This window comes from Lacerta agilis, chromosome 1, assembly GCF_009819535.1.
Source record: "Lacerta agilis isolate rLacAgi1 chromosome 1, rLacAgi1.pri, whole genome shotgun sequence".
Taxonomy (NCBI): Eukaryota; Metazoa; Chordata; class Lepidosauria; order Squamata; family Lacertidae; genus Lacerta; species Lacerta agilis.
The window spans coordinates 2,731,939-2,742,532 of record NC_046312.1 but is presented as its reverse complement, the minus strand read 5'-3'; the positions used below and the strand labels follow the sequence as shown (position 1 = coordinate 2,742,532).

The 10,594-nt window shown below is 49.3% G+C and overlaps 1 protein-coding gene across 1 annotated transcript; it reads left to right on the top strand.

The window, feature by feature from the left end:
- The first annotated feature begins 1,153 nt into the window (after positions 1 to 1,153).
- LOC117051720 (hemojuvelin-like) lies at positions 1,154 to 8,244 on the top strand. The gene is given in 4 exon segments (XM_033158389.1): positions 1,154 to 1,181; positions 2,680 to 2,926; positions 2,929 to 3,189; positions 5,792 to 8,244. Coding segments are annotated over 3 exon segments (1,119 nt in total). The 5' UTR covers positions 1,154 to 1,181; positions 2,680 to 2,689; the 3' UTR covers positions 6,413 to 8,244.
- Positions 8,245 to 10,594: the final 2,350 nt, after the last annotated feature.

Below are 10,594 nucleotides of genomic sequence, written 5' to 3'. Positions count from 1 at the left end.
CCGGAAGCAGGGACAAGTTTGTGGTTTACTGACTTTTGCAAAAAGGTCACGCTGATATGCGTGTCCTGGCCGGATGGGGACATGCGCAGCTTAGCACAGAGTCGGCGACGGAGCTGAGAAGAGAGGGAAAGGAGGGTTCACTCCTGAGAGGCGAGAGCCAAGAAGGGCAAGATCTTCGTTGCCGATGGTTGGGTCACCCTGGGACAAGGAAGCCAAAGGAGGAAGGAGCAGGGAGCGTCTGCAATGAGATGGACGTGCTGGGGGAAAAGGAGGGGAAAGGTGTTATTGCAGCGGTGAGGGAGTTTGCCAGCCTGAAGTGGGTGACCGGTCACCTGGGTCTTCTTCTCCGATGGATGTTAGAGGTGTGACAGGGGCTGATGGTGGAGACGTCTCCAAAGGGAATCCCCCACGCAGAAGGTTTGGGACCGTGCCTTGGCTCACCACAGAGGGCCCATAGGATATGAATCGTAGAGCTGCAAGGGACCCCAAGGGCCACCTGGTCCAACCCCCTGCAATGCAGGAATTGCAGGTAAAGAATCCCTGACAGGTGGACACCCAACCTCTAGCTGAAAACCTCTCCTGTCAAGCAAAGGTCTCATTTTCCCCCAGTGTTTTTCTGGGAAAGTGCCCAGCAAAGACACTTTCCAGAGGCCTGATTGGACGAGATTTACAGCATCGTCCAAATTTGAAGGAAGCCCCAGTGAACTTACTCCTAGGTAGCTGAGTATGTGAGAACAGGATTCTGCATGATGGACCATTGGCCCGATCCAGCAGGCTGTTCCTGTACGTTCTTAGGGGGTTGGAGCTCTTAGTTTCTAGACGTCAGAAACTATTGTCACAAAACTTTTGTGTGTGTGTTGTGTGGGGAAGCAACATTGGTTTTTTGGGTTATTGTTTAAAGGGAAAAGAGCCCATGGAATCTGGACCATGCATACAGGAGCACAGAGTACACACAGGATGGGACCTTGCCAATTTATGGGCTGTAGATCTCTTGACTGTTCTTTCCTTCCAGTGAACCAGCATGGGAGGAGAACGGTGAGGAGAGGTTTGGGTGACCATCGTCCGTCATCTCTGATTGGATCGGGATGGGGGATCTGCCTGCTGCCCGAGGGCTCCGTGCCCAGCAAATGCTGCTGCCTTCATAAAGTGTTCATCCCTCCTCCTCCTGTCCTGCAGACACGGTAAGAGGCTTGGCGCTGGGTCATTCGTCAGAGAAAGTTGCAGCTTTGGTGGGCATGGAAAGAAAGAAAGAAAGAGAAAGAAAGAAAGAAAGAAAGAAAGAAAGGAAAGAAAAGGGAGGGAGGGAGGAAGGGAGGATGGGGCTTGGCTTGGGAGGGCCTCTTTGTAGCAGCAGAGTATGGAAGGCTTGGCGCTGTGGGTTAAACTACAGAGCCTAGGGCTTGTCGGTCAGAAGGTCCGCGGTTCGAATCCCCGTGACGGGGTGAGCTCCCGTTGCTCTGTCCCTGCTCCTGCCAACCTAGCAGTTCGAAAGAATGTCAAAGTGCAAGTAGATAAATAGGTACTGCTCCGATGGGTTCCGTGCACTGCTCTGGTTTCACCAGAAGCGGGACTAGTCATGCTGGCCGCATGACCTGGAAGCTGTACGCCGGCTCCCTCAGCCAATAAAGTGAGATGAGCGCCGCCACTCCAGAGTCGTCCGCGACTGGACCTAACGGTCAGGGGTCCCTTAACCTTTACCTTTATGGAAGGCTGCTGGCGGTCAGCTCTTCATCAGGTCCTCTGAATAAGTGTGCCTAAAAATGCCATCTTGAAAGCACAGCCACTGCAAATGCCAGCGTTGCCTCAACATTTGCCTCATTCCCTGCTTCTCAATCCCAGAAGTTTGGTGGTGGGCTACAGCTGCTTAATGGTGAAAGAATATTACTCTGTGCATGCCCAGAGATCACCCACCCGACCTCAGGCCGAACCATTGCCGTATTTCAATGCTTAAGAACGTTACTACGCCATTTCGTGTTTCATAGATGTAGAATACAATCCTGTGACTGTAGAGGGAGAGCCTAACCTTGGGGAGGAGATTGTTGGGTGTTTTTTTTGTACTTTTCAGATTTATGCATTTCACTGATTTAAAATCATTTTGACATTTCAAACTTCACTTCCTTCCCCCTCTTTCTGCGGTTCCTTAAATTTATTTTTAGTATCATCTGCATATCCAAATTAACATTAATTTGCTCATATATTCATCTTCTTTAAATATATACTCCCATGAAACTGCAGGTTATTACAATACCCCTGCTAGTGTTTTTATCCGTTTACAATATATCCAATAAACCATTTCCATTCTTTATATAAAAAGAGTTTGTTATCTTGATTTCTTATTCTCTGTTAAGGTTTCGCCATTTCTCCATATTCCGTAAGTTTTTGTATCCATTCATCCTTTGCTGGGACTTCTTTTTCTTTCCGTTATTGGACAAGTAACATTCTTGCCCCTTAGTCGCAAACATGAATATGTTTCTCTACAGTTTAGGCAGTTCTGTCCCTATAATCCAAGAGAGAAGCTTCTGGTTTCCCCCAACAAACTGTATTTTAAACATCCTTTCATTTTCATTATAATCATTTCCCAGTGAAATTGGGGAGGCGAATTTGGCAGGTAGAGTGAAGAAGGTTGTGGTGTGGCACTGATTTTATTCTCTCGCCCTCCGCCCCCCCCCAATCGTGCAGCTGACTCCCAATGCAAGATCTTGCGTTGCAACTCCCAGTATCTGGCCCGCCACGGAGAACCTGGACGACTCGGTCGCGACGGCCGCTCGCTGCGACGACGCTTTGCGCTCCTACTCCAGCTGCACGCGCCGGACGGCCCGTACCTGCCGCTGGGAACCTGGCGTACCACTCCGCTGTGTACGGCATCGAAGACCTCATGATCCATAACAACTGCTCCAGGGAATGGGCCCACTTCCCTGCCCCAGCCGCCCACAGCCCCCGCCCGACCACCAGGGCTTCACGTCCCTGGACATCTGCGACTACGAGAAGAGCTTTGCCCGCAAGCACGGGAGGGCCCCCGCGTACCAGCACTGCGCCGCCTTCGGGGACCCCCACGTGCGCACCTTCAGGGACCAGTTCCACACCTGCCGGGTGGAGGGTTCCTGGCCGCTCCTGGACAACAACTACTGTTTGTGCAGGCCACCAGCTCTCCCGTCGTTAAAGGGGTCAAACGCTACTGCCATCAGCAAGGTAAAAAAAAATCCTTTGAAAAGCTCCTCATCAGCTTTTTGATTGGCTTGTGCTGGCGGTTCAGAGGGCCAGTGTGGTGTAGTGGTTAAGAGTGGTAGACTCGTAATCTGGTGAACCGGGTTCGCATCTCCACTCCTCCACATGCAGCTGCTGGGTGACCTTGGGCTAGTCACACTTCTTTGAAGTCTCTCAGCCCCACTCACCTCACAGAGTGTTTGTTGTGGGGGAGAAAGAAGGGAAAGGAGAATGTGAGCCACTTTGAGACTCCTTTGGGTACTGATAAAGCGGGATATCAAATCCAAACTCTTCTTCTTCTTCTTCTTTCTGGAGGGCATCACATTGTGTCCATTATTATTATTATTATTATTATTATTATTATTATTAACATCTGTTGGGAAAGCGTTCTACAAGGTGGGCATCACTGTTGAGAAAGCCATCTCAGTACGTTTCCGAGCACAATTCAAAGTGTTGGTGCTGACCTTTAAAGCCCTAAACGGCCTCGGCCCAGTAGACCTGAAGGAGCGTCTCCATCCCCATCATTCAGTCGGGACACCGAGGTCCAGCTCCGAGGGCCTTATGGCGGTTCCCTCCCTGTGAGAAGTAAGGTTACAGGGAACCATGCAGAGGGCCTTCTCAGTGGTGGCACCTGCCCTGTGGAACGCCCTCCCAGCGGAGGTCAAAGAGAAGAACAACTACCAGACTTTTAGAAGACATCTGAAGGCAGCCCTGTTTAGGGAAGATTTTAATGTTTAATGGACTATTGTATTTTAATATTCTGTTGGAAGCCGCCCAGAGTGGCTGGGGTATAAATAAATTATTATTATTATTATAGAATCATAGAATTGGAGAGACCACAAGGGTCATCCAGTCCAACCCCCTGTCAAGCAGGAAACACCATCAAAGCATTCTTGACAGATGGCTGTCAAGCCTCCACTTAAAGACCTCTAACAAGGAGACTCCACCACACTCCTTAGCAGCAAATCCCACTGTCGAACAGCTCTCACTGTCAGGAAGTTCTTCCTAATGTTTAGGTGGAATCTTCTTTCTTGTAGTTTGAATCCATTGCCCCGTGTCCGCTTCTCTGGAGCAGCAGAAAACAACCTTTCACCCTCCTCTATATGACATCCTTTGATATATTCGAACATGGCTATCATATCCCCCCTTAACCTTCTCTTCTCCAGGCTAAACATACCCAGCTCCCTAAGCCATTCCTCATAAGGCATCGTTTCCAGGCCTTTGACCATTTTGGTTGCCCTCCTGGATATTCTGCCTGGTTCCCTGTAACCTCACATCTCCCAGTGAGGGAACCCCCAAAAGGCCCTCGGAGCTGGACCTCAGTGTCCGGGTAGAATGACCGTTCCCCACATTAAATGGGGGCAACGTTTGCGTGGTCGCGCGCAGCCCCCTGAATTCCTGGGTGACACCTGGTAGTTCGGCTGGCTGTGCCCTCCCCCAGAAAGGATACCTGGGGTCTCCGCCTGCCCAGTTAACTGTCCAATCCCGCCTGGGGGAGGCGTTTCCAAGGGATTGGCCAGGTAAGGGGAGGGACCAACCAGCCCACACAATACAGAGTGTAGCTTACCCGGGAACCAATGTAGATTGTTAAGGACCGGTGTTATATGGTCCCAGCAGCTGCTCCCAGTCACCAGCCTAGCTGCCACCTTCTGGATTAGCTGTAGTTTCTGAGTCACCTTCAAAGATAGACCCACATACTTCCACATTGATTCACAGGCTTGAATCTGACTGGAAATCCCCTATAGCCGGAGTGGCTAACCAACGGTCCTACAGCTGTTGCTGAACACCATCTCCCAACCACCCCAACAGCCAGCATAGCCTTTGGTCAGGGATGTTGGCAGTTGTAGTCCAGCAACAGCTGGAGGACAGCAAGTTTCCCACCTGCAGGAGCACACTGGGATCCACGGGAAGTGTGATTTCCCATGCTTCCCAGGTCAAACAGTTGGCACGGGAGCCATTGGAAACTGAAACTTCCATGGGTCCCTGTGACAATGTTGATTACAAGCCCTGCTTCCCCAAAACTAAATTTTGGGCACAGATCTGGTTAAAACTCTGAAGAAGAAGAAGAAGAAGAAGAAGAGTTTAGATTTGATATCCTGCTTTATCACTACCCGAAGGAGTCTCCAAGCGGCAAACATTCTCCTTTCCCTTCCTCCCCACACAACAAACACTCTGTGAGGTGAGTGGAGCTGAGAGACTTCAGAGAAGTGTGACTAGCCCAAGGTCACCCAGCAGCTGCATGTGGAGGAGCGGGGACGCGAACCCGGTTCACCAGATTATGAGTCTGCTGCTCTTAACCACTACACCACACTGGCTCTCAAGACAAGCCAGTAAATTTGAAGAAGGCAAGGCACTATCTGGGCTACTTCTGATAATAGAGGGACCTGGGAAAGTGGTGAACAGCTATGAGGCGGGATGGGTTTGTACCCAGAAGCCAATCTCTGCCTGCTTTTGCTTCTCCAATACCTTCTGGTGGACAGCAGTCCTGCTTCCTTCCTCAGAATAAACAGGTCTGGAGGGTCCTCAGATGCCTGGGTTTCCCTTTTGCTGCACTGCTTTAAGCTTTTAACACCTCTGTTCTTTTCAGCTCACCATCATTTTTAAGAACATGAAGGAGTGCATCGATGAGAAGGTCTACCAAGCGGAAATAGACAACCTGCCAGTGTCTTTTGTGGATGGTTCGGTGAATGGCGGAGCGAGGCCCGGGGGGAGCAGCCTGATCATCTATGAGCGCACGCCGGGGAGGCATGTGGAGATCCGAGCAGCGCACATTGGCACCACCATTGCCGTGCGCCAGGCGGGCAGGCAGCTCTCCTTCTCCATCCGGGCGGCCGAGGAGGTAGTTCTCTCCTTCACGGACGAGCAAGATTTGCAGCTCTGCGTGGGAGGTTGCCCGCCCAGCCAGCGCATCTCTCGAAGCAAGGGCGGCGGCAGCAGCGGTGCCCTCGAGAAGGCCCGTCTGCTGTGCAAGGAGAAGCTGCCCGTCGAGGACGTCTACTTCCAGGCTTGTGCCTTTGACGTGGCGACTTCGGGTGACGCCAGCTTCATTCTGGCTGCCCACGGGGCGCTGGAAGATGGCAAAGCGTACCACCCGGACATCAGGAAAATCCACATCTTCCACACCGACAGGGCCATGCGCCCCTGCAGCTCGCCCCTCCTCGTTTTCACGCTAGTCATTTTAGTCTGTCGCATGCACTTTTATTGGTGACTATTTATATTCTGTAATGCCAAGGGATCAGCAGGTGTGGCTGGCTTTTCATAAAGGCCTCAGCAAGCAAAGTCAAGGCCTTAAAAGAATTGAGGAATGGGCTCCCCCAGCTCATGTTGGAATGTTGGTGCCACTGGGAAAGCTCTCCTGCTAGTCTTTGCTACCCTCTTGGTGTCTTGCAGACCACCTCCTTAAGGCCTGGGTGCTTCTTGGCATCCTTTGGAGCATCTGTTGCCACTGGGATCCATGGGAATTGCAATTTCCCATGGATCCCGGAATAAAAAAAGAATTGGCACAGGATGCATGGGAAACTTCGGTTCCCATGCATCCCGGTGATAATGGAGATAATGAGCCCTGCTCCCCTGGAAACAAAATGTGGGCACATCACGGGTTGAAACGCTGAAGACTCCGAGGCTGAAGACGAGCAATTGTGCAGTAGCAACTGATAAGTTTCAGGAAATGGGGTGAAACAATGAAAGTTGTTTTGGGTAAACTACTCTGGGCCTGAGTATCTGTCAGGAGTCAATACTAACCAAACATGAAAGCAGAAACTCCTCAAATATCGAAGGCAGGGGTGGGGAGCTTGTGGCCAATGGGATGTTGGTCCAACAGGATCTGGAGGGCAAGAGATATTCCCTGCCCCCTCTGCAAGGGATACTTCCATGCCATAACTTGGAAGGCGTGTGGACCCTAAACTCATCAAGTCCCAAATGAGCCCTGCTGTCCCCTGAAGTCTGTCCGTTTGTTTTCAGGCAAATCCGTTTTCTGCCACTTTTCATGATGCGGAATCTGGAGAGGGGGGTTTCAACGATGCGATGGTTCTGTTAAGGTTGGAGAGACGGCACTTCTTAAGAGAGCTGGGAGAATCTTACGGTTGACTTAAGGAATGTAAATGAAAAAGTTCACATATTTGGTATATTAAAGTTGACGATGTTTTGTTTGATAGTTGTATCACTTAGTGGCCTGGCCACCCTTTCCCACGGAGGCTGTTAGTGTGCGCCACATGGAACTTTAGTAATTGGTTTCCCAGTAACTGGAAAAGACCACATTTAAACCACCCATTTAAAATCCCTTGATAAAACAGCCATGAGCCAGAGAATCGTGGGAGATGTAGTTTGTTAAGATTGCTGAGAGGAGTGTGGAGACCTTCCTATTCCCCTCGCAGAACTACAGTTCCCCGAGTGGTTTAGCCACCAATCTCTCTCCATCGGTTACTCTGGGAACTGTAGCACTGGGAGGGGGCTAGGGGGTTGCCTAACAATTCCCGGCACACTTGGCAAACTACAACTCCCAGAATTATTTGGGGGCAGTCGTGTTATGAGTCTTTAGATGGATGGTGTGAAAGGGGGCATAAACCTTTGGAGGCTGGAAAAGGCTGCTGCAGCTTAAAGCTGTAGTAACCTTCCAGGCACTGAAAGGGGGGAATCCTACATTTCTCAGCGCCGGAAAGGAAAACGGAGAGCGACGGGAAATGGAGGAGGGTCTGTGATGAACCAAGACTCTGTTCTTCCCCTCCATGTCTCTGCCTCAGAAACCCGGCTCGGTTCCCGTCAGCGCCAGCTTCTAAACTCCACGCACGCATGCTGATCTGTATTGTTCTGCAAAGGGTTTGACATTAAAATAATTTAATTCTGAAGGCCTCGTCTCTCGTCGCGCTTTATTATTTATTTTACAGATTCATAAACTGCTTCACAGCCAGGAGCCATCAAAGTGGCATACGGTAAGATAAAATGAGATAAAGCACAAATGATACAGGCTCTAAAAACAAAATAATTTCTACAGTTGTGCCATTACTATCTCATAAAATGACCGGGCCACACTTTCGGGGAAAGCACAGCCAGCGTGGAGGAAGGGGAGAGAGGGGAAAGTTTCCTCCCTCATCTTGTTTATCTTTTTCTTTTGATGATGTGTTTTGCGTTTTTATATTGCGATTTTGTCTTGTGAACTGCCCTGAGACCTGCGGGTATAGGGTGGGATACAAACAAACAAACAAAAACACTGCCACCAGAAATTGTGGGCGTCCAATGAAGCTGAATGTTGGAGGATTTGGGACTGGGAAATGAATGAACTTATTCACGCAGCACATTGTTAAACGGTGGAACTCCTTCCCACAGGAGGCAGTGATGACCACCAACTTGGATGGTTTTAAAAGAGGATTAGACAAAGTCCTGGAGGAGGAGAGGGCTATGCTCTGCTGCCACTGTTTATGTCTTCATTGCATTCATATCCTCCAAGGAGTTCAAGGCGGGACAGCTGGCTTTCCTGTTCCTCTGTTAATAACTTACAACAACCCTGCAAGGTACAGGTGAAACTCGAAAAATTAGAATATCGTGGAAAAGTCCATTTATGTAAGCAATTGTTTTCATTAGCTACTGGAGTTTAATATATGAGATAGACTCATGACATGCAAAGCGAGATATGTCAAGCCTTTGCTTGTTATAGTTGTGATGATTATGGCGTGCAGCTGATGAAAACCCCAAAGTTGAAATTGTTAATTTGGGGTTCTCATCAGCTGTATGCCATAATCATCACAATTATAACAAACAAAGGCTTGACATATCTCGCTCTGCACGTCATGATTCTATCTCATATATCAGTTTCACCTTTTAAGTTGAATTACTGAAAGAAATGAACCTTTCCATGATATTCTAATTTTTCGAGTTTCACCTATGCGGATGCCTGGTTATCATCTTCCAAAGCAACTATTCCGAACTTAAAAATGGAAAGCGTAATGCTGGTGGTCAACAAAAGAGGTTTAAAGACACTCTCAAGGCAAATCTTTAAAAAATGTAGTATAAATACCGACAACTGGGAAACACTGGCCTGCGAGCGCTCCAATTGGAGAACAGCCTTGACCAAAGGTGTCATGGGCTTTGAAGACACTCGAACTCAGGATGCAAGGGAGAAACGTGCTAAGAGGAAGGCACGCCTGGCAAACCCTCACCGTGATCATCTCCCGCCCGGAAACCTATTTCCCCACTGTGGAAGGACGTGTGGATCCAGAATTGGCCTCCACAGAGATGGACTTATTGTTAAAACCGTGTTCATGGAAGACAATCTTACTCGGCTACGAGGGATCGTCAAAGAAGAAGAAGTTAATACAACAACCCTGTGAGGTAGGTTAGGCTGAGAGGCAGTGAGTGGCTCAAGGTCACCCAGCGAGTTGCATGGCTGAGTTGGGATTTGAACCCGGGTCTCTCCCAGGTTCCAGTTTGACGCTGTAACCACAACACCACCGTGGAAGCAGCAATATGTCTGAATGCCAGTTGCTGGCATCCCTCAGGAGCTGAATTTGCTGCGATATTGAAGGCTTGCGCATTCACTCTTTCTCGCCTTTGTGTGTTTGCGTGCGCTTGTTTCATATTACTGTTATTTCCAGCCCTCTCCCCTTCTAACTCGGTTGACAGATTAATTTCTGACTTTGTTAAATCCAGAGAAATGAGACGTCTCTGCTACCAGGTGACCTTTGCTGAACAAATGTAGCAGCTTGAGAGGGCAATTTAGAAGCCCTGTTCAAACACGATATTTGGATATGATCAAGGCCTTCCGTGTGAAATTACAGATTTAACGCTCCCCTTGCCGCTAAATGGAATTCAGAGAAAAATATCTCGCGCTGCGTTGGGGAGCTGATCTGACAGGTGTCGCCGGACATTTGTAATTACCCTGTCCCCGCCTCCATTGTGATTTTGTGATCTGTTTTCGCACCGTATTTTGGGAAACAAAATGCTTGTAGCTTGCGTCCGGGGGGGGGCTTTGTGGTGTCTCTGGGGATAACGTTGCAGCCGGGATGAAGAATGTAAAGGCATAATGTGGAATTTCTGTCTGATTCCTTGTCAGTGTCAGAAACGCCAGAATGCAAATGGGTTGAGTAAGTTGTAAGTTGGGGGAGGCAGTGAAAGGTAGGCGTGCCTGGCGTGCTCTGGTCCACGGGGTCACGAAGAGTCGGACACGACTGAACAACAACAACAAGTTGGTATTTCAAGGACTGGATGAGAGATTGCTTGGAGGTTGAACAGCTAAGGTGATACATCTTTTGCCTCCACAGTATGTGTCTTAATGGAAATGCTCTTGCAGAATCTATGTCCAGGATTGCATTGCTGTATGACTGGTTGGAAATTTGGTGTGAGCCTCTGTATTTCGATGCCTTAAGGTAGGCGTAGGCAACCTAAGGGCCGTGGGCTG